At 51.1% G+C, this 21,991-nt stretch overlaps 10 protein-coding genes and 2 non-coding genes across 12 annotated transcripts; 6 read left to right on the forward strand and 6 right to left on the reverse strand.

Moving 5' to 3' along the window:
- Positions 1–28: 28 nt before the first annotated feature.
- On the reverse strand, positions 29–1,688 carry BDQ94DRAFT_177598 (kinase domain protein). The gene is made up of 6 exons (XM_026772946.1): positions 1,323–1,688; positions 939–1,264; positions 695–888; positions 591–635; positions 364–526; positions 29–311 (listed from the first exon to the last, which is right to left on the reverse strand). Exons 1-6 carry the CDS (start codon positions 1,673–1,675, stop codon positions 100–102), a joined length of 1,293 nt encoding a protein of 430 aa, XP_026627764.1. The 5' UTR covers positions 1,676–1,688; the 3' UTR covers positions 29–99.
- A 233-nt stretch (positions 1,689–1,921) lies between these two features.
- BDQ94DRAFT_140823 (putative MFS transporter) lies at positions 1,922–3,904 on the reverse strand. The gene is made up of 4 exons (XM_026765704.1): positions 3,513–3,904; positions 3,346–3,454; positions 2,741–3,288; positions 1,922–2,685 (listed from the first exon to the last, which is right to left on the reverse strand). Exons 1-4 carry the CDS (start codon positions 3,714–3,716, stop codon positions 2,059–2,061), a joined length of 1,488 nt encoding a protein of 495 aa, XP_026627765.1. The 5' UTR covers positions 3,717–3,904; the 3' UTR covers positions 1,922–2,058.
- A 131-nt stretch (positions 3,905–4,035) lies between these two features.
- BDQ94DRAFT_140827 (uncharacterized protein) lies at positions 4,036–5,827 on the forward strand. The gene is made up of 7 exons (XM_026765705.1): positions 4,036–4,516; positions 4,565–4,601; positions 4,650–4,717; positions 4,774–4,965; positions 5,027–5,326; positions 5,388–5,702; positions 5,765–5,827. The coding sequence occupies exons 1-6, from the start codon at positions 4,340–4,342 to the stop codon at positions 5,679–5,681; spliced, it is 1,068 nt and encodes a 355-aa protein (XP_026627766.1). The 5' UTR covers positions 4,036–4,339; the 3' UTR covers positions 5,682–5,702; positions 5,765–5,827.
- Positions 5,828–6,733: 906 nt separating this feature from the next.
- BDQ94DRAFT_14987 (FAD-dependent oxidoreductase) lies at positions 6,734–8,612 on the forward strand. Its single transcript, XM_026767474.1, has 5 exons — positions 6,734–7,398; positions 7,478–7,763; positions 7,836–8,135; positions 8,194–8,269; positions 8,331–8,612. Exons 1-5 carry the CDS (start codon positions 6,973–6,975, stop codon positions 8,515–8,517), a joined length of 1,275 nt encoding a protein of 424 aa, XP_026627767.1. The 5' UTR covers positions 6,734–6,972; the 3' UTR covers positions 8,518–8,612.
- A 139-nt stretch (positions 8,613–8,751) lies between these two features.
- BDQ94DRAFT_169066 (uncharacterized protein) lies at positions 8,752–9,129 on the reverse strand (the record flags this gene model as incomplete). Its single annotated transcript, XM_026771210.1, has 2 exons — positions 8,752–8,998; positions 9,080–9,129. The coding sequence occupies 2 exons, from the start codon at positions 9,127–9,129 to the stop codon at positions 8,752–8,754; spliced, it is 297 nt and encodes a 98-aa protein (XP_026627768.1).
- A 538-nt stretch (positions 9,130–9,667) lies between these two features.
- On the reverse strand, positions 9,668–9,780 carry BDQ94DRAFT_t120. The gene has a single exon. It is a non-coding gene; the product is annotated as a tRNA-Leu (tRNA).
- A 1,816-nt stretch (positions 9,781–11,596) lies between these two features.
- BDQ94DRAFT_140848 (uncharacterized protein) lies at positions 11,597–12,694 on the reverse strand. The gene has a single exon (XM_026765706.1). The coding sequence runs from the start codon at positions 12,462–12,464 to the stop codon at positions 11,973–11,975; it is 492 nt and encodes a 163-aa protein (XP_026627769.1). The 5' UTR covers positions 12,465–12,694; the 3' UTR covers positions 11,597–11,972.
- A 24-nt stretch (positions 12,695–12,718) lies between these two features.
- On the reverse strand, positions 12,719–13,442 carry BDQ94DRAFT_15050 (uncharacterized protein). Its single transcript, XM_026767598.1, has one exon. The coding sequence runs from the start codon at positions 13,337–13,339 to the stop codon at positions 12,842–12,844; it is 498 nt and encodes a 165-aa protein (XP_026627770.1). The 5' UTR covers positions 13,340–13,442; the 3' UTR covers positions 12,719–12,841.
- Positions 13,443–13,882: 440 nt separating this feature from the next.
- BDQ94DRAFT_15052 (G protein-coupled glucose receptor regulating Gpa2-domain-containing protein) lies at positions 13,883–15,992 on the forward strand. The gene is made up of 2 exons (XM_026767600.1): positions 13,883–14,604; positions 14,673–15,992. Exons 1-2 carry the CDS (start codon positions 14,005–14,007, stop codon positions 15,336–15,338), a joined length of 1,266 nt encoding a protein of 421 aa, XP_026627771.1. The 5' UTR covers positions 13,883–14,004; the 3' UTR covers positions 15,339–15,992.
- A 21-nt stretch (positions 15,993–16,013) lies between these two features.
- On the forward strand, positions 16,014–16,919 carry BDQ94DRAFT_140850 (FMN-binding negative transcriptional regulator). The gene is made up of 2 exons (XM_026765707.1): positions 16,014–16,655; positions 16,706–16,919. Exons 1-2 carry the CDS (start codon positions 16,182–16,184, stop codon positions 16,715–16,717), a joined length of 486 nt encoding a protein of 161 aa, XP_026627772.1. The 5' UTR covers positions 16,014–16,181; the 3' UTR covers positions 16,718–16,919.
- Positions 16,920–17,049: 130 nt separating this feature from the next.
- On the forward strand, positions 17,050–17,161 carry BDQ94DRAFT_t113. Its single transcript has one exon. It is a non-coding gene; the product is annotated as a tRNA-Leu (tRNA).
- Positions 17,162–19,652: 2,491 nt separating this feature from the next.
- BDQ94DRAFT_140854 (pepsin-like aspartic protease) lies at positions 19,653–21,684 on the forward strand. The gene is made up of 3 exons (XM_026765708.1): positions 19,653–19,985; positions 20,049–20,358; positions 20,419–21,684. The coding sequence occupies exons 1-3, from the start codon at positions 19,815–19,817 to the stop codon at positions 21,306–21,308; spliced, it is 1,371 nt and encodes a 456-aa protein (XP_026627773.1). The 5' UTR covers positions 19,653–19,814; the 3' UTR covers positions 21,309–21,684.
- Positions 21,685–21,991: the final 307 nt, after the last annotated feature.

Genomic DNA, 21,991 nt, shown 5'->3' on the forward strand with positions numbered 1-21,991 from the left:
ATAGCTTACTATGAGATATATACATTATCCTTTACACTTTCCAAGCGTATGGTGGGATAGTTGTATACCAATCACACCGACAAGCAGATGCAGACGCATTCAGGTCTTCGCATCTTCAGTATTCGGCCGTCTGAGCCCCTCCATCAACCACTCGTCAAACAGAAATTCGGTCGCAGTCGGCCGATCCTCTGCATTCCATTGTAAGGCCTTCCGAAGCCATCGGAAGAACCCTTCTTTATTCTCCCCTGGGATATCGGCGCCTAAACTTTCCAGAGAAATTTCCGGAATCGTCGCCAAGTCCTTCCAATTACCTAGAGATACCAATTAGATCGGACTTGGGTTGTAGGAGAATCTTGGTCTTACCCTGTTCATCCCATAATACATAAGCTAATCTGCATCGCTCGCGGAAACTAGCCGGAGGAGGTCCCATGAGCGCTATCATCTCCGCAATATGCACTCGGTCATCGAAGATCCCATCTGCATTTCTGCCATCGAACATGTGTCGAGGACTTACGATGTCCCATGCCTATAATGAAGAAAGATTTAGCATAGAGGTAGGGCGGAGTATTTGTCTTGAGAGGGTATCTTACCACCATCGCAACATTCCATATATCCACCTTGTAGTCCCAGTTCTCCTTCAAGACAACTCAGGAGCCCTGTACATATTCGGCATAATGTCGTCTCTATTCTCGACATCGCCAAATCGGGCCTCGCCGAAATCACTAATTAGGGGTAGGCCACTTCCCCCGGGGTTATAGACAGTAGAGAGATAGATGGTCCTGTCTTTGAGGATCTTTCTAGGTGACGGATCGTTGACTTCTCGTTCTTCGAGATTCTCGAGTGTCTTAGTATCAGGGATTGGGAGGAGCAAGTTCTTCAATTGAAGATCTTTTCTTGGATTAGTCTAACAGTTTAAATTGTGGAAGTGGGAGTATTACCAGTATGTACTATACGAGCAGCAGAGTGCAGAAAGTCCAGAGCGATCAATAGCTGCCTGATACAAGACTTCATCTCGCCCAGAGTCATGGTATTTCCAGGGATGTATTTCTGTAGGAGTGTATCTGCACTCATGCCCATAGGCTCATGAACGAGACAAACATGAGGGCCGTGGGGCCCGGTGACAGTGAAATGATCGAAGAGCCTGCGAACGAGATCTCTCCCTGGGTGCTCAACTTCTACAGCATTCATACGATTGTAGATCTCCAGCTCATGATTCTTTTCTTGGCCAATGACATATATCTTAAGCACAACATATTTGGAGTCACTGAGATCTCACTTTTGTTAGGGGTAGCGTGGCCATGAAGGAGGCCTTTCAGACGTACCGAAGGTCGCGACCTAACCAGACAGTTGATGTCACTCCGTAACCGAGTTTGGCAAGCACTTGATACCTGTTATCGAGTACCTCTCCCTGTTGCACCGGGTAGTACTTTTCTGGATGGTAAGTGGGGAGAGTCTCTTCCTCAATCTCTATACTGGGATCAATAAGGGCATCTGTAGTGGGAAATACTGTCAAGGAGGACGTCCACTGCGAAGAGTAACGAATTGTTTGATATGACGCGCGTGTGATTTTTCGGAGACGTGGTGTAGGGGTAGGTATAACATGGCGACAGGCGAGGTGTAGCTTGGCGTGAAGCATCCCGAGACGACGGGCGCATTGGGTGATGCGTCCTGCCATGGTGATAGCTGTGGTTCAAGCTAACTATCTTATCTAGATAGATGGTGTTATTGACGGGTCGGTGGAGCGCGAGATCCATCCGGCCATCCAGAAAGGGGATGGGTGCTGCATAAATGACATAAGCAGTATTACTTGCATATGCATAATGTATATTGATGCCTCGGGCTGACCCTTTTGAGAGCCTGGTACTCACTATAGTGAATACGTTACGTGGAGAGAATATGTGAGTGTGATCCTACAGGAAAATCAAAGAAAGATGGAATATAATGCTATATTCGTCCATTCACAAAGTCAGGACGTGCACAAACCAGACAACCGAGGCCTGATAAGAGCCTTTGCTGGCTGCTATACAATAATTGAAAAAGATCACATTTTCCTCTTCATTAATACACATACCGAAACCTCGTGTTTTCTTTATCTGTCAGCCCAGCCCACTTGGCTTCATCCACCATTGAATCCTCCACCTTGCCATGCCGGCGATCCCGTCTCCGGTTCTCCCACACATAATATGCGAACAGCACGACGGACATGACGGCTGCCGCTGCCTGGGTGGCCAGCACCGCAATCTTCGCGGGACGGTATTCAGGGGCATCACGGGCCTGGAAGGTCTGGGGCCCGATGATGTTCCCGACCGAGAAGGAGCCGGCGATCAGTGCACTGCTGAAAGCGCGCTTGGTGTGACCGGCACAGTTGGCCATGGTCCACTGATACAGGATGGGGAGGGTGGCAACAATGGCATTGACCAGGTAGATACCGATGAGGACACCGGCTTTGTTGCTCTTAGGGAGGAAGGAGAGAAGGCCACCGCCGATAATGCCGGGGATGGTGCAGAAGGCGTTCCAGGCCCAGCGGTGCGAGGTTCTGCGGATACCAAAGCCGACGAGGAGGGTGAAGAAGATACTGACAATTCCGGAGGGCATGTTGAGAAGGGCGGAGATGGGGCCGGAGTATCCAAACCCGGCGATGAGAGTGGCGGAGTAGGTGGTTACAACACCGCTAGAAACAGAGATCTGGCACGGGGTAAGCTTGGAAGTGAGGTGTGTGATGGTCAGGGACTCATCTTACGAGGATGGTGATCAAGACTAATAGCCAGAGTTGGATGTCAAGCACGCCTTCCCAGATCTGCTTAAGGTTGATGGCGCTGCTCCACACTCCCGTCTGGTTGACACTGACGTGCTGCAGGAGAGCCACCTTTTCTTCCTCGGACAGCCACTTGGCCTTCATTGGGGTGTCAGGAATGAAGAGCAGAGTGAGTACACCAATCAGTACCGTGACCAAGCCAATGACTAGGAACATGATGCGCCACCCGGCCAGGGTGGCCCCGTGGTGAACATGCTGGAACCCAAAGGATACCAGGCCACCAATGATCTGGGCCACTCCCAAGCCATTATACCAGAGGGTGAAGCGAGGTGCCTGCTCGCTTTTTGTATAGTATTGACTGCTGATCAGCATCAGCGATGGGCCAATCGTGGCTTCGAAGATACCCAGGAAGACACGGGCCGTCAGGAGGGTCGCATAGTTTTTGGCTCCTGCGGAGGCTGCAGCGGCAACTCCCCAGAGAGCGACATTTACACCGAGCCACTTGGCGGCGGGGACTTTTTGCAGACAGTAGACTGATGAGAGAAAGGCGTCAGCGCACTGTTCATGTTTGTCGAGGCAAACGAACATACTATTGGGAGCTTCAGCGATCAAATAGGCCAGGAAGAACCACGTTGCGGTGTTGGTGTACTCGTTCCCCGCCAGGTGAAGTTCCGTTTTCATCCCCATGACGGCAGCATACTATGTCCCCCCTTGCGTCAATGAGGGGTGTGCTGGCAGGAGGCTTGCGACGACTTACGTTGAGCATGACCTTGTCCAAGAATTGCAGGACATAGCACGAGAACATAAAGGGTATCAGATGCCAGTCGATCTTCCGACGCAATGCCCGTAGGTCGATTTGAGGGCTGTCGGCGGCCGCATGGCCCTGGAGGTATTCCACAGCATCGTCGGTGCGATCCACAGGCAGAGCCTGAGAAAAGGCGCCCGGCAGCTTCTCCTCCATGTTGAATCTATAGATCTGTCGACAAGGGACCAGAAGCAAAAGAAAAGAAAAGAGACAAGGGGGAAAATTGCGGGAAAATAATGAAAGAACAAGACACAGTCAGGGAAAGGAATGCCGGGATGGGAGGTTACATGCAGGATCCTGCAGGCAAAAAACCACGGGAAGTGCAACCGGATTGGCCGCAGGGGTGCCATTGGGTTCCAGTAGTTATAATATATTTGTCAAGATAACTGCCTGGCCACTTCATCTTGCAGAGGCCTGCAGATGTTCCAATGTCTACGCTAGACTAGGGTTCGAAATTTTAGTGCGCGCGATCCAGCCCGGATTGTTCTGGTCGCCGAAGGATTTTGATTGCGAACCCACCAGGAATCATCCCATTCACTACGGTATTCTTGGCCTGACCGAAGTTAATTGCTGAAGGATTCTGAATCCGAATCATATTCCAGCTCTGAGGACCAAGATTTGCCCCTTGTTGTAGGGCTTCAGCATGATCCTGCGAAGCCCAGGATCGAAAAATCCCTTCAACCAGCGCACAGCACGACTTGCATAATCACTACGCAAATATCCCTTCTCCCTCATGTCTCTCCCCTCTTTCTCCTTGACCTTCTACATTTACAGCCAGTATGGGCTGGGTGCACCATGCCTCGCCTGAAGTGGAAGCGGAGTCGCAATATCGCCTCATTCTAGGGGTGTGCCTGGGCTTGACCCTGTTGATGATTATCACAGTTTGCCTGCGTTTAGCAATTCGATTCAACGCCCGCCGATTGGAAGCGTCCGATTTTGTGATGCTGGTGACTATGGTGGGTTACCTTCGGTGGATAGACGATCCGACCGCTAATCGGTGCCAGATCTTCAGCATCATATACAGCGCATTGTGCGTCGCTCGTGAGTCGACCAAGCCTTGAGTCCAGTCTAAGCGCTCACTTTCAACAGAGAGCAGGTACGGCCTCGGATTACCCTTGTCGCTGCGCCCCAAGGCAGACCTTCCGGATTACACAAAGGTATGCGCTGTGCCTGAATTTCAGTCAAGACAGAGTATTTATAAAAACACCAACAGCTCAATTATGCCGGTCGCCCATTCTACCAACTTGGAATCGCCGGATTCAAAGCTTCTCTATGCCTCAATTATTTGCGATTGATTTCCGGAACATCCAAGAATTTCTACCGAATCCTCATATGGGCCGTAATAGCTGTCTCGACACTTGGCCATCTTGCGGGCACATTAGTTCTGATATTCGACTGCCAGCCGGTGAGAGAGTGTGAAATATTCCCCAGTCGCAGGGCTAGCTGGCTGATATGACGATCGAAAGGTTGAGCGCGCCTGGAACCCCAACATCTCCGGGTCGTGTCTCCCAGCAGGGCCAACATTCTATGGATTAGCCATCTTCACCATTATCTGCGACATCACCATCATCATCCTTCCCATTCCGCTGTTGCTCCAACTGAATATCAAGACCGCACAAAAAGCGGGAGTAGTTTGTCTGTTCCTGCTGGGGCTGTTCACCACGATCTGCTCTATCCTTCGCCTCACGCAAATCCATCGAGTGGCATATGGCGATGGAAATTCGACCATGTTGGTGCTGTGGGGCACAATTGAGTTCAATGTCGGGGTAGGTTTCCACGAGCACGCGAAATAGGATTATGCACCGAACCACTGACTTAATGGATTAGAACATTGTAACTTGTGTCCCCTTCCTCGCCCCTCTGCTGAAAGGTGCAGTGCGCGATTTCCGATCGTACAGTGGCCGGAAAGGGTACGATAGCCGGAGCTATGCTTTGCAGACCTGGTCCAAAGACCCGCGCTCGCAGTTACGGTCGACAACTTCGGCGGCGCCGCAACCCAAACGCACGCCCAGCGAAGAGCTTATCCTCGAGAGTGGGGGCATCGACGAGGGTGGCATTCATATGACGGTGGAGCTGCGCGTGTCGCTGGAGAAGAGGCCAACGACAGAGGTCAGAAAGTGATGCCAGTACTCTTGCCAACGACTGATGGCGCCATTCCTTAGAACTAATCTCTTAGACTTTCGTTATGTATATTAATCACTCACTGGGTCTTCCTTTTTCTTCTCGTCCTATTGTGAGCCACTTTCCGGCGATTTCTGAAATAGTGCAATGCAGGAATCTTATTAGGTGCTTAGCACGACGGGATTAATAGTGCTTACGCTTCTCAGGATCAAATCAGACCAGGATCATACTGGGTCGATGTAACAGACACAAGCCAATGGAGTCGGGCAGAACAGGCCAGGCCAACCGTCCCCGACGGGATCTTCCCGGCCATCAAGCCTAGCTCCATCCAGGAAGAATCCTGTGCGTCCCGTGAAACCTTAATGGTGGTCCACCCGGACGGCCAGCCCCGGGCGGCGACCGAGCTGTGTCCCGCCCACGCCAGCTGGCCTGTTGGTGAGAGATGGATAATCTGGCCGCCTAGTCAAACCAGTAACTGGATATTAGGGTCTGGCCGGTGTGCTAAGTATCTGCTAGAGAGATGGTACCACTATCAGTACGGTTCAGATCCACTACGGACGGACAGTGACAGGTTGACACCGGAGAAGTAACTGTGGTGGTAGGGCTAGAGACCGGGACTAAGGCCTCAAGCACGACGCCGTCCCCCACGCGATTCCAGCCTAACATTCTTAGTGCTGTTAAGGCTCTTTTAGGGCCGGCCTTGTTTCACCTCACGCATTAGAGGGGCACGAAACATCCAATGTAACTTTATTGCGGCGTGATTACGGTTTAATTATGATTAAATTAAGGTTGGCAGAGGTTTTCATTGCCTAATAGAGTCCTTTATCCCAGCTGCTGGTCGTCAACCTTACCAACCCTGTTCGTTGTTCTCAGCAGCACGGATACGAGTCTCTGGCTCCTTGCATATCCAACGACATGGTGATAGCATTTCTAGCAGTGACCCTCAGTTATCAGACAATGCGGCATCAATCTTGACTCTCACCGAGCATTCCCCCTGATCTAACTGGAAAAGATGAGCATAAATTATTCAGAGACAAACACGAGCCTTAGCACCATCAAGCTCTCTAAGACCAACCAACTACGGAGTAGTATAGTTTCGTCGGCCTGACCCCATCCCCAACAATGCCTTACATTCTCATCCCATTGGCACATTCCCTATGATCATGGTTCCACCAATCCAATTCCTGCGCACCTACCACACGTGTGACCGTCCGATTCCAGCCGGCACCCCGTCCGATCCTTGATTACAGCAGTATTACAGCGATGCGTCTTCAGGTAAAAGGGTCAGGGGATGAACCCGTGTTCCCGTGGAACCGAACATCCGTGCCTCCTCGCTGCCCACATCATGGCTGATCTTCCCGTTCTCATCGTCGGTGCAGGCATCAGTGGCCTTCTTCTGGCCCAGCATCTCCAAAAGCTCGGTGTCCCTTACAAGATCTTCGAGCGCGATGCCGCCATCGACGCACGGAGCGGGGGTTGGGGGTTGACGCTTCATTGGGCGCTCCCTGCACTGCGGGAACTCCTACCGGACCACCTCGTGCAACGCCTCCCAGAGGCATATGTCAACAAGGCGGCTGCTGCTCGCGGTGACACCGGTCGCTTTTCGTTCTTTGACCTGAAAACCGGATCTGCGTTGTACAGCGTTCCAGCTGCGGAGCGGATTCGGGTCAGTCGTGTCCGATTGAGGCAGCTGGTGGCCACGGGGCTCGATGTTCAGGTAAGTCTTTATCCACTACCTTGGTGAGATGGAATGGAATGAGTTCAAAACTTTCAGACCACTCTGACCAGAATTGTAGTGGAACAAAACTCTCCAAAATATCGAGTCCACCGCCGATACCGTCACCGCGCATTTCGCAGACGGAACCTCCTACACAGGATGCCTCTTGATCGGCTGCGATGGATCGCGATCCCCCACCCGCGAGATCTTGTACCCGGACAGCCATGAGATGAATCCACTACCGGTGCAGATCCTCGGCGCAGCTACTCTGTATACAGCAGAGGAGATGGCAGGGGCTGCAGAGATTGATCCATTCATATTTCAGGGCTCGCATCCTGAATCTAACGTCTTTCTCTTCTTCAGCAGTATGCATATATCCCCATTCTATCACAAGTCCCACATAAACACGATGGCTAACTTACTATCCTCTATCTTAGTACTCGATACTCCCAACAACTTCGTCGAAAGCAGCAAAGACAAATATGAATGCCAGATCATATTATCATGGGCAGATTCCAAGGAAATCGCAGTCCCCAGCGACAACGGGGAGCGACTCGCCCTCATGAAATCCTTGGCCTCGGACTGGGCGGAGCCATTCAGGACCCTAGTCCATCGGTTACCTGAGAACACGGAGGCACGGTCAATCCGCATCGCGGACTGGATGTTCCGACCGCTGCAAAATCGCTCGCACCCCAGGGTTGTGCTGATGGGTGATTCGGCGCATACGATGACTATGTGTATGTCCATATAATGCTGTGCTATATGGGAAGATACATGCTGACAGAGATAATTTAGACCGTGGAGAAGGGGCCAATAATGCCATCGTCGATGTACTGGATCTGACCCAACGTGTGGATATGCGTTCGCTAGGGTGAGTCTGTCAGCGGATGTACTACTGTGGTCGGAGACAACTAACTAATCGGTCCAAACAGATCCATGTCGACACAAGCGCTGCGAGATGCATTGGACGCCTACGAGAACGACGTCTTCAGGCGCGCAGAGCCTAGTGTACTTAACTCGCGCCAGGCCTGTGTCGATGCTCATGACTTCACACGTATCCTAGACGAGAGTCCCCTAGTATCAGCCCGCGTGCTGAAGGAGGATACCACGGAGCAATAGTCTTAGCCAGAGAATCATCACAGTGTTGCGGGGAGGCAGCATAGATAATTCCTTCAATAAATCACAAACATAATAATTCTATGCTTCACCAGAACACTGCGTATAAGTACAAGGTACCGGACCTATATTCACACACTCCACCCCTTTTAAACCCCCAATGAAGAAGCAACATCGTTATGCAAAATACCCATGTACAACATCTCCTCTCGGCCAACTCACAAATCAACTAGAATATCACCGCCCACCCAATCCCTCATGCGGCGCACGACCGACCTTCGGTTCTCCGGGCTTTCCACCCTTAACAGCCTCCCGATCCCCATCAGAAACAAACATCGAGCGCCCAAGCTTATTCTCCCCATCAATAGCCTGCTGGTCTCCCTCGGGGGAGAATCTTTTCTCCTTGCTTGGCGACTGCATCCGGAATGTGAGCAAGGCGCCGGAGATAACCGCGAACATGGTTAGGAAGGCGATATTCCGGGACCTAACCATACATGTATACTGGTTAAAAATAATGTCCGTATATGATTTACTTCGGTATCGAGGGGGAAGGAGTGGTGCTTACTTAGGTCCGGATGACATGCCATTTCCGTAACTCAGACTTGGGTTCGGCATAGTGGGTAGGATGATGATGATGATGATGTGTGTATCATTTAACTCGAAATTGGTTATTATTGTTAGGAGATGATACTTGTTGTTCAGGTCCTCTTATATTTGAATTCGAATAGTCGCCACGATGACACAACCATGACTGCGATGGGTGTAGGTTTGGCCAGACTTGCGTTTAGCTTTGGTGGGCAGCAGTGTAAGGTTTGGGTGGGTTGTGGATGGGGAAGATGCTCCCGGCGGCTGAGCTGGGTGTAGTTTACTTCATCTATTGTTGCTATTGTGATGAAAGTAGATTGAGTTGTTTGCAGGATATGGTATTTGTTCAGACTAAGTTATACTCCAGGATGTCACAGGATTAGTGCTCAAACTGCTATGAGCGACGGTGATTTGGATCGACCGGTGATGATGTGTTCGGGATGAACTAGGCTTGTGAATGGTGTAGGGACCATATAATGAGAATTATATGAGCTCTTTCTCTTTTTGTCAGCGAAAAAGATGATGGTTGTATATCGGCTACGGCAAAAAAAAATGATGCAAAAAGATCTGACAAGAGTGGGATTCGAACCCACGCCCCTTTCGAGACTAGGAATGCTCCGAAGAACATGCGAGATCAGATACACCTGACCCTAGCGCCTTAGACCGCTCGGCCATCTTGCCTGTTGCTTGAAAATTGCTAGCACCTTTTGCTATAACAGCCCTTACATTCTTTTTGACGTCTAGCAGAGGTTGTCGCAATTACATGCTTCAAAATCATGCCTGATGCTACGAGGTGCATGTCCTATTACTAGGTAAAATGTACCTATAGTTTGACACATAGTGATGGTCTCGACGATTATTATTAACCGTCTAGTATAGTGATCGTTTGATCATACTTAGTACTAGTAGTCTGGTCGGGCCATTGATCTGAACTGACATATATATCTACACAGTGCGGAATGGGGTTCCTTCAGGTGCTCGCAGCAAAATCCACAGTTCCAGGTGGATGCGCTCGTCGAGAGATCATGCGATTCAACTGTGTCCGTCACATGCTCCACGGCAGCGTTAACAGTAGATATGCACGAGTCCAGACGATCATTTAGTCGCAATGATCAACTGAATTGCAACGCTACGAGAAACTATCGAATATAGAGTAACAGTATTGGCTGCTTGCGACCGAGCGCGATTTCCTACGGGGCCCAAACTACTTTCAACAAATGCAGTCAGAGATGACTTAACACGCAATCTCGGGCCGGCCAGCATTGATACCGAACGGGGATAGGCTCAGGATGCGCCGTGAAACAGTGATTATATACCCGTTTAGGAAACTCATAAGGAGGCTGAACGCGATCGCCAGCAATTCGTGCCCCACAGAAGGAATTGGCCGTGCCAGCTGGTTGATGATGACAAAAGGATTACGGAGTATGCTGCACATCATATCATCAATCGCTATCAGCAGAAATAGAACATAATATCTATGATCGACCGCAGAGAACAGACTAAAGGGGTAAAGGGGCCAGGAACAGGAGAGCTTCCCTCTGCTTGCTTCTCCACTCCTGAATGCAGGTACCAGCACAGTTATGAGAAGGTAGATAGTTCATGGAACCCACCGGTCGGGTCATCACCGAATTGTTCTTATAAATTGGACAGAAATCGAGTGCACACATCGAGGTGAGGGTCGGTGATCAACGTGGACAGCAACCACGAGCATAGCCAGAACACTAAGCCGAATTTAGAGAACAGCTAGCGCGCATATATGCACTAGCCAGCCAAGAAGCGCAGACACAAATCAACACCTCCTCTGATAGCAGCTACTAGCAACTGTACAGGAAGAACTGTGAAGATGGTGCACTAAATCTCGTACTAGTCAGAGGGGTATCGGGGTGAATGTTGAGTATTATTGAGAAGTAGGTATGATTACTGATCTCAGCGACGTTCGAACTATTGAGAAATCCCAGCTATTGCTGTCAGCACTAAGGGGGCGCCCGGGGAGAAAAGAGTGGCCAAGGACCGCCAATCTGCGCCTTTTGCTTGGATTGACTCAGACGCGTCATCCCAGTTCTGACAGTGCGAGATGTGATTAGCAGTGCCATTTCAACCGCATCACACACTCCAGCACGATTAGTTCGGAAACGAGCACGAGCCAAGAGGGCCAAACCCCCTCATGGCATGTTACTTAGTCTAACGCTCGCTAATTTATTTGATGCATTGATGGTCTGAAAGCAACAGACCGAATTGCCAGGAGGCCTGCCTAGCTTGCCCACGAAGGGCTCGTGCACCACGCGATGCACTCAACGGTCGAAATAAGAGTATGAAAGGATCAAATATATTGAATCCTCCCGTTCCCACCGGATAATTCGCTCTTGGCGTATGAGGGGAGGTGAGGGGAAATGAGGAGGCATGAGGGGAAATACACACCCGCTGACTAACTGAACCCCTGAGCTCCCTGAGCTCTGAGCACGAGGCATAGGATGGAGCTATTCATAGATGTCATTGAGTGGCGCTTATGCTTTCTTTGCAATCTTACTAGGCTCTTGTCGCCATGGTGGGATGAGTCCCAACCAATTACTCGGGAGGCCGTCTCTCAAATTTCTGCCTGGGAGGGACACTAGTGCCCCAGGGACTATAAGGGGTGGTCGACGACAATGGAGCACATGTGATAGGATCCCCCAGACCTCCCAAGGGCTTGGTAAGTAATTGAGGCGATCTTTGGAATAGGCACGGCGGGGCGACAGTCCGAAAGGGAGGTAACCCCCGATGTTGTCTCTCGACTGGCCAGTCTAAAAAACGCCACCAGGCCAGATACAGTACTAGCCACGCAGGGATTTCACTCCACCGCTTGCCAGTCATTTGAACAAAGGCATTAGAAAAGGCTATCGAGCTTCGTGGTACACTTTTTGTGCTTTTTTTCCAGCTCTCATGACCACCCCCGCCTCGCGTCGATTCGGGAATCTCAGACGAGAGTCTAAATCTCTTCGCTGTGCCGCGCCAATTCTAAAGGACACTGACTCGGAACACCCAATCAGAATATAATGAACTCGATACACAAGACATGCCATTAGCCGAGTAGGCGTCCAGCCAGGTTGCAGCCAAGGCCAACGATTTCGTTTGTTGAGAATGTGTTGGACCACCACAATGGGATCTAGGTGGATGTCACTGCGCGGTTTTCTTTTCCATCTTGCGCTCCACGAGTGATAGGGCTGAAGAACACTGTCACTGTGAACAGACTCAGAACTAGCGACGACTCTAAGAGGACTAGAAAAGAGCGCAATCCAGCGCACAGAAAGGATCATCGTGCTTTCCACGATTCTACGGCATACGGAAAGTCCTCCGTATCTAGTCCGGCCCGCGTAATCCGTAACCATGGATCCAGGGCCGTGTCTGACTCTGTCATCCACCCCCCTGGAGATCCCCTCTCCACCGGCTTAGATTGATCCTCCTTCTGAAAGAGGCAACCCCAAAGCAGACCGTGCTTCGAAAGGTTCGAAGCTTCTTTATCCTCCCGCCTTGTAACCGTGGCGCGGTATGAGGTGATCACCCTAATCATCCCCTTTTCTCTTACCGGGACTCCGCACCTGATAGTGGTTGCGATAAAGAACAGGACTGCAACTGTAGATCCAGGAGCTGAGGAGCTATTTAGAAACCATCATCGTTGGTGCCTGCGATAGCGCACAACAAGTGCCACCATGAGTGCCACCCAGAAACGTGGCCGGAGGCGGAGAATTTTTACAGGCGCCCAGTTTTATCGCCACCACCAGCCAAGAATAACACGGAAACGTAGCTTTCCGACATAATGCTTACAAAGTTTGTTGTCAATGTTATTCTTCCTCACTCGTGGCCAGATACGAGGATCAACGCCAGGAACCAAGTAAAGATACGAAGCAAAAAAAAGTTTGGAACCAGGGACAGGCCCGGGGATACCCGACCTATGAAGCAAAGCAAAGTAGCACAAGTAAAAGTACCAGCTCGGCTTCTCGCGTTTTGCTTCCATGGCCGAGGATGAAACCCGGAGCCACTTTCTGACTCGCTTGCCGGCTTCCGACTGGCGTTGGCCGCCCCACGTGGGCCTGGCAGGAGGTTTACTATTATTCGATATTATTCGGCCTTGGTTTTGCATAAGCCCACACAAGCCAGGACAAAGAACAAAGAAAACAAAAAATAATAAGCCACAAATGCAAAAAGTACCGAACGAGGTGAACCCTGATCCTTTGCCAAGACAGCTACTGAGATAGCTTCTCATCCTAAGGCTTCGAGTGGTTCTGATGCCGAGAAATCGAAACCATCACTGCTTGTAGTTGTCTGATGCCCTCAAACATAACTCACGATGGTCTGGTCGCCCCAGCCGGGGCCCCCAGCCAGCAGCCGTAGTCATTATCAACCGGCCGATAGGGATTTTCATGCCAATAACAAGCTTCGGTGGCGCTTCTAGGGTATCCCTCTAGCGACTAGAACCATTGGGACCGTCGCATGTTGGTCGCACTTTGAGCCGTCTCCAGGCGGACTATTGCCCTCTTATAAAGCTTGGTTGAGACTAGGAGAGACGCCGTTCGCCGCGCAGGTTGAGATAGGCAGCTAACTGAGCCAAGCTCGCTCCCAAAACTTCCCAGGTGGAGATGGAACCCCCCAGTCGTCACGGAAGATGATAACTCCTTTCGGCACATGCCCGAACCCGCCCCGGTAATTGCACTGAGTCGTTTCCGTCGAATCCGTCGAATCCACGGTACCCTCGATCGACACTTGACGCGACGTTCCTAATTGGACTTAGAGCGGGCGAGGGCTCCTGGCCACGCTGCCTGTCAGGACCAACCCCAGGGGGTTCGAGGGCACAGCGGTTATATAGGCCAAAATGCCGTCGGTGGAAAGGAAGCCTGAAACAATTCCACCCCCGGTCACTTTTTCCCCATCATGCTGTCCCTGGCGATCCAGTCCTTGCTGTTCGAGGCAGACGCCCATGCGGCCAGTCCGGCCCTGCAGCGTCGCTCGTCCTCGTCGGCAAGCACTGAGGGCGAGGCTGTCATGAGCCCACTGCCGAGTTTGCAGACCAAGGGCTTGATCGTAATCTCGGCGCTGGCCACCGTCTCACTCATTTGTACTCTTTCCTTGTTGACTTTCTTTACCTATCGTTTTATCTTCTGGAAACGCCACTACAAACGTTACATCGGTTACAATCAATATGTCGTGCTCATGTTCAATCTCATTCTGGCTGACTTTATCCAAAGTCTGGGCTTTATCATCAGTCTGCGATGGATCCAGACCAACTCGGTGACCGCCTCAGATCCTGCATGCTTCCTGCAGGGGATCTGGCTGCAGATTGGTGATCCCATGAGTGGTCTGTTTGTGCTCGCCATCGCCGCACATACTTTTATGCACGTCACCTTGGGGTACCAGATCTCACACCGTCTCTTCGTCTCCATCATTTGTGGCCTGTGGCTCTTTGGGGTTATCACGACTGTCATTCCGATCGCAGCACACGGTCGGTACGTGTGGTATCCAGCTGTAGCCTGGGTAAGTTGATTTTTTCTCTCACATTACCTTTTTCTCTTTCATAAGCCACTAACATTCATCTACCCTAGTGCTGGATGACCCCCAAGTATGAGTCGATGCGTCTGTGGACTCACTACTTTTGGATTTTCGCCTCTGAATTCTTCACCGTCGTCCTGTATGCGATCATGTTCATTCAGCTGCGCAAGAAAATCGCCGAGTCAGCCATTCTGGGCGAGCACAACTCTGAGAGTCTGACCCGACTCAAGCGCGTTATTTTCCACATGGCCTTATACCCTGTGGTGTATATCTGCCTTACCTTGCCCCTTGCCGCAGGTCGAATGGCTTCCGCCAGTGGTCATTCCCCCAGTGTGCTCTACTTCTGCTTTGCCGGATCCTTCATGACGCTGTGTGGCTTCTGTGATTCCCTCATGTACACGTTGAGTCGCCGCAGCGTGGTGCTGGAGCCCGAGGCCAGGATCCACGGCAGCAGCAACAAATATTCCAGCCGACCGAACAAATCGTCGGTCGCACACCACTATGGAAACAGTATCGATGGCAAGGGACCGACCAACACGACGATTGCTCGCGGTCGCAGCGATTCCACCGAGGAGATGATCGGCAAGGACGGGTTGGAGCTGGCCCCGATGGGAGTGGTGCTGCAGCACACGACGATCGAGGTCACCCATGAGGCGGCGTATGACTCGGCATCGAGCAATCTGAGTGGCCAACGCGAGCGAAGCAGCATTTACCATTAAACTTCCTAAGCTGTCATGACGATTTTGCAACTTTTATATGAGATTACCGGCCGAACACCGAGCGCCGGGTTTATACAATTTTAATCAAGTCGCATTTGCCATCCTATTACAGAAACAGTCGAGAAAGGTGTTCCCTTTTTCTTTGCATCTGCGACAAAGTCCGTCTCGCCACAGCTATGCGAGCATCACGCGCCCACAAGCTATCGTCGCTGATCGATTTGCGACCGACGCGCGCATTGTATCTGAAGGTCCCTCCACCGTACTTCAGAGGACCGAAACCCTCACTGGGTTAGCGACGACCCAGCCCAGCCACTGAGTGGCGCGGCCAACCCACATGCGCCGTGAAAGGGACACCTAGCCCACAGGCAATGAAATGCCAGTCAAAATGGGCAATTTCATCAAGATCCCGATCCAGTCACCTAGACCAGACAGACTTTGCAACGCTTTGACTGCAACGCTTTGACCTGCGCTGGCCACGCAATGAATGAAATGGCGCCTATCCTGGTAATTTTCCGGGGTTAATGATTCTGGCGGAGGACAGCAACATCTGCCATCTACACGTCACTGTACATATTTCCTATCAGTCATGATGCAAGTATAAACGAACATAAAATCAAAAAGACAATTACTACCACAATACAGTATACACAAGTAAATTCGGAACATAGCCGACAAGCCAATAGGAATGTACCCCATAATTGAGTTGTCCCAACCCCGCACGGAGACAAGATCTAAGGTTATCTGCGTCTTGTACCCCCTTGCTTTGCTTTCAACCACCATCTTATCCATCTCTTTTATTTCCCCTCCCTGTCAGTTATACAAATATCATACATACAATACAATATGTACATGAAAGAGATATACACGGACTCCACCCCCTCCACCCTCCACACCTTCATCCAACAAAACCCCCTCGGCGTCCTCACTACCGCCATCCCCTCCTCTACACACCCATTACTCCAATCCACCCACATCCCCTGGGTACTCGACATTCCTCCTCCCAGCACTGCCGATAACAGTAACACCGTCAAACTCCGCGGCCACATCGCCCGCGCCAACCCCCAATGCGCCGCCATCCTCGACTCCCTAGCCACTCAACCCGAATCCATTCTCCCCACCGAAGTCCTCATCCTCTTCACCTCCCCCTACCACAGCTACATCACCCCGCACTTCTACACCACCACCAAGCCCCTCACCGGCAAAGTCGCTCCAACATGGAACTACGCCGCCGTGCAAGTCTACGGCTGCGCACGGATCTACAACCCCCGTTCAGAGGGAGAGCTCGGCGAGCAGGCCTCGATGTTCTTGGATACACAACTCCGCGATCTATCAGCGCACTGTGAGGGGGAGATCATGGGGTATACTACCACCGGTACTAGTGATACTCATACTCATAACAACCCGGAGGAGAAACCATGTCCCCGAGCATGGACCGTCGACGAAGCGCCCGACGCATACATCAACATCCTGAAGAAGAATATCATCGGGATAGAAGTGACTGTGACGCGAATGGACGGGAAATTTAAAATGAGCCAGGAACGCGGAGAGGGGGATCGGGAAGGGGTGCTAAGGGGTTTGGATGGGATGGGAGGGGATGTCGCGAGGGGAGTGGCGGGGATGGTGAGGGAGTGTTGTTGTGATACTAGACCATGAATAAATATAGAGGATTGTGGATTATGAGGGGTAAGTTAGGGGCAGAATTACATCAACGGGCAAGATGGCCGAGCGGTCTAAGGCGCTAGGGTCAGGTTATCTGATCTCGCATGTTCTTCGGAGCATTCCTAGTCTCGAAAGGGGCGTGGGTTCGAATCCCACTCTTGTCATATCTTTTTGCATGGTTTTTTTTGTGCATGGGATGGATTGTTTGTTTGAGAGTAGATACTGATACATAGATTATATATTCTATTGTGATTTTGATAGAAAAGGTGTTGGTTAGCCTCAATGTTGATGAGGTTTCATGTAACACAGGGAAGACTAATATATTTATCTCCATATATTGTACTCGACTCCACGAGATACAATCACCTGGACGGTGGAAGCACGCACATGCACTTAATTTCTGGGTAATTGTCTTTAATTACGAAACTATCTCCTCTAAAATAAACCTTCACTGCATCATGGTCAAAGGCAAGAGAGTACCAAGCACTGGTATTTGGGTTGTATTGTTCTTCTCCTCACCTGACATGTTTCAAGCACACAGCACCTAAACGACGGTGGTATAGAAACAACATCACATCGGGCGCTGACTCCTACGGGTCCCAGGGCCACAACAATAGTCCAGATGTTATCATAAAGGCAGGACCAGTTGGAATGGGCTTGTTTCGATCCCCACTGTGGCTTACAGAACATGGTTAGTGAGAGCGCTCTATCACTCACATCCCCACCAGAGCTTCCTATATCTATCCCCGGCTTTCCGACGGGGCTGTACATATTATATTCGAATTTCTAGTGATTGTTACTGAAGTGAACTAGACCGGTCAGTTGCATACTTAGCATGGTCCCGAATCGTCCATGAACATGACATATTGGTGACCGTTTGCCAGGAGAGTGGCAGTATTGTCATACACCGATCAAGGAAGCATTCAAGATAAGATTCCCACAGAGTCTGACCTTCACCGAACTGCCACTGGAAAAAAATGTCTTGAATGCACAGTTGACGCTTTGCCAAGCTCATCGCCCCCTCGTAGACCATTACCCCCCGCGACATCTCTCGCATCACCCCAACAAGCCTCGATGCCAACAAGCCAAGAAAGGTTAGCCGACACTAGGGTCATCTGCTCGTCTTCTAGTCGTCTAGTCATGCTGTTAGGCGTCATAGCAGTGACTCATATCCGACTGGACCTCAGCCTGATTTTGAGCTCGAGCCACCAGGTACCTGGAGGCAGGGCTAAAGACTGAAGCGCTCACGGCCGATACGGAGTCCGTCGGCACAGTGAACCGAACCAAAGTATTAGATAGCTTTATCTTAAAGATAACCGAACTGGGCAGGTGTAGTAGTGAAATGGCACTATCATGGCCTTAGAGAAATGAGAGTATGGGACGACTTGTCGCTAGCTTGGGTTCTCATTATTAGGGAAAATCAGCGGAGAGTGGACTGAGCGCAGGGTAGATAGATAGATTTCTGGTGGACTGAATTGGTCTGAGATTTTGTCGAGGCTAGTAGCGTGTGATATGGTGGACCCTGATTTGACTTCTCTCGTGAGGTGAGCATGGCATTTTAGAGTTCTCCAACCGCTGCTTTCTTCCGAGTTTGAGGGGTTACTCTCCATGCGTATAGATGATGGCTAGTATCCCATGTCCTGCATCAAAATCCGTCATATGGTCAAGATAACAAGTCCAGTGCAAGTCCAATACCCCTTTCAAGGCGAGCATGATAGCAAAAGTTTTGCTTAATATAACGGTAGCACTAGCCCCTCGATCCACCCTATACGAAGTGGATATCGCAGTTCACGGCCAGGATGCGAATCAGGGTCTTGCCAAGCGCTCTTTGATCTCTAGGCGAACGGGCCGATAACCACGAAGGAGGCGCTATTGTCAGGGATTAAATTGCATTGTACTGTGCAAAGGCCCGTTGAACTAGGCTGTGAAACCGACAAACTCAAATGCCCCAAATGCTAACCTGGAATAGTAGCTGTTCTGTTCTTGTTCCAGTCGAAGGATGGTTAGCTAACCGCGACGGCTTATTAACTAACTCTAGTCGACCGCGCGGATGACAGCTTGTCATTGGATAAGGGGGAACAAGTCCGCGGTGACTAACAAAGAAGTTTTAGCGCTGGACGAAGAATCGGGTGCCTCCGCCTGCATCCGAGGATGCGAGGCCACGCCATCCCACGTTTGGGTTTGTCGTCACTCTGGCTGGGTGTGCAGTGTTGAACAGCATGTAGTGGTGATCTCAATCGCAAATGGACAGGAGATGATATTCATGTCATAATCAGAGTGCCATGTCAGCGACCATGTCTTGCCAAGAGTCATCATTTCCGGTAAGACCGACGGAGGTAAAATCCCGGTCATTCACTAGTTCGAGGGAGGGAATAGTCTCGCAGGTCTCTTCTTCTTTCTTCCTCGGGGTGGCGGATGGATCACTTCTTCATTTGATGGTTGCCTGCCAACGACCCACTTGACTAGGTTTCCCCCCTGATGGGATTCGTTGGTTTTACCAGACAGAGCCTCTTCACAGCCCAGCGCGTGTTCCGCAAAAGCAACAGCCCAAGGGTCTGAAGGCTGACATTGGAGCGGGTCTGACGCAGGATGGCTTGCTGTTAAAAAAACTCAGGAACAGGCCAAGACGAAGCGACCGCGCAAGGCTGAGCAGTTCTCCGATTTCCCCCGTGCCCCTCCTGCCCCTCCCATGGGCGAGCTTTTTATCCAGATCCATCGTTTCTGCACCGATCATATAAGAAGCTCCGCACCCCCAAACTCCCCTGGCAAGTTCCTGCCCCCAAATTACGTGAGACAGGGAACCATCACAGCAACACCATGAAGAGCACCACTCTTCTTTCCTTGGCCTGGGCTGCCCAGTCCGCCTATTCCCTCTCTATCCACGAGCGCGATGAACCCGCTACTCTTCAGTTCAACTTTGAACGTCGTCAGATCGCCGACCGGTCCCGTCGGAAGCGATCGACGGCCTCGGCCGACCTCGTTAACCTGGTATGTTCCCATTCCGAGTCTCAAATCAGGGGAATTATGACGGTCGCTAATGCAGGTTTCTAGGCTACGAATCTTGGCTACACGATGAACCTCACACTCGGCACTCCCGGCCAGGAAGTCAGTGTGACGTTGGACACCGGCAGCAGCGATCTCTGGGTCAATGGGGCCAACTCGTCCGTCTGCCCCTGTACCGATTACGGCTCTTACAACTCAAGCGCTTCTTCCACCTACACCTTCGTGAACGATGAGTTTTATATCCAGTATGTCGACGGCAGTGAAGCCACAGGCGACTATGTCAACGATACCCTAAAGTTCTCCAATGTGACTTTGACGAACTTTCAATTTGCCGTCGCATATGACGGCGACTCCGAGGGTAAGTCTTCGCTATTCCCTCACTTTCTTTTTACACTTTGCTAACGGCGGTACCATGCAGAGGGCGTCCTCGGTATCGGATACGCCAGCAATGAAGCCAGCCAGGCCACCGTCGGTGGTGGTGAATACACCAACTTCCCCGAAGCCCTCGTCGATCAAGGCGCGATCAACTGGCCGGCCTACAGTCTATGGCTGGATGACCTCGACGAAGGAAAAGGCACCATTCTGTTCGGCGGAGTCAACACCGCCAAGTACTACGGCAGCCTGCAGACCCTGCCTATCGTCTCCATCGAAGACATGTACGTCGAGTTCGCGGTCAACCTGACGGCCGTGCACCTTGAGAAGAACGGCAACTCCGTCTCGGTCAACAACAGCGCCACGCAATTCCCCATCCCCGCCGTGCTGGACAGCGGCACGGCCCTAACCTACATCCCGACTTCCGCCGCAGCCAGCATCTACGAGGCCGTCGGTGCCCAATACCTGAGCGAGTACGGGTATGGAGTGATCGAGTGCGACGTCAAGGACGAAGACTTCACCTTCCTGTTCGACTTTGGATCCTTCAACATGAGCGTTGACATCAGCGAGATGATCCTCGAGGCCAGTTCCGACATGACCGACATGAACGTTTGTACGTTTGGCCTCGCAGTGATCGAAAATGAGGCCCTGCTGGGCGATACCTTCCTGCGCAGCGCATACGTCGTCTACGATCTCGGAAACAATGAGATCTCCCTGGCCAAGGCCAACTTCAACCCCGGCGAGGACCACGTCCTGGAGATCGGCACCGGATCGGATGCCGTGCCCAAGGCGACGGGGGCGACGGCGACCGGCGCGGCAGCCACATCCACGGCCTCGAGCGACAAGTCGGACAAGGAGAGTTCGGCTACAGTGCCGCGCAGCCAGATTGTCTCGCTGGTGGCGGGAGTCTTGGTCGGTGTTTTCTTGGTTCTGTAAATATAGAGATTTCACGTTGCATGTTGATGATACATACCATAGATTTACTTCTGTTTGCCCCTTACATCTCGAAATGTTTTCTGTTTTTAGCTTGATATCCCATCGCTTCAGGTTCAGATATGGAAATGAAATGAAAATCGGAATGCAAGATCTGATCGAATAGTTGTTTCATTGCCGCGTGGCTGGTCCGATCGGCACGAAGCCAGTAATCGACAACCAATCATACATTGTGATTTCCTGTCAACCTCCTTGCGACTACTTACTACTAATTTTATCATATCATGCCGTTGTGACCTATCCTACTCGGTGTCCCCACACCGATAATAGCCACCCGCGACCGGATAATCGGTAGCCTGCCAAGAGTCGAACGGCTTTCCTGTGGAAAGGGTGGCTGCAACCTGTTTGTTTCAGTTTTTGTGTTGCAGAATTGACTATCCTTCTGACCTGTGTATGATACCCGGATGGTGACGTAGTGAAAATGTTGGTGGAGCGATTAAGGTTTGTGCCTGTCAGCCTCGTCTAGTCCATCATCATGTCTTTTCCGGACTATCACTTCCTCTACTCTGAAACACTGTAACTCCCCCGCCAGTATTCTTTTCGTCAACTAGAACGTTCGATGTGAACCGGATTGAAGAGTGCCCGGTGACGGTCGGAAGCAATCACACTGTGTCCTCCGTGGCCAA

Source organism: Aspergillus welwitschiae, assembly GCF_003344945.1.
Source record: "Aspergillus welwitschiae strain CBS 139.54b unplaced genomic scaffold BDQ94scaffold_11, whole genome shotgun sequence".
In the NCBI taxonomy this organism is placed as follows: domain Eukaryota; kingdom Fungi; phylum Ascomycota; class Eurotiomycetes; order Eurotiales; family Aspergillaceae; genus Aspergillus; species Aspergillus welwitschiae.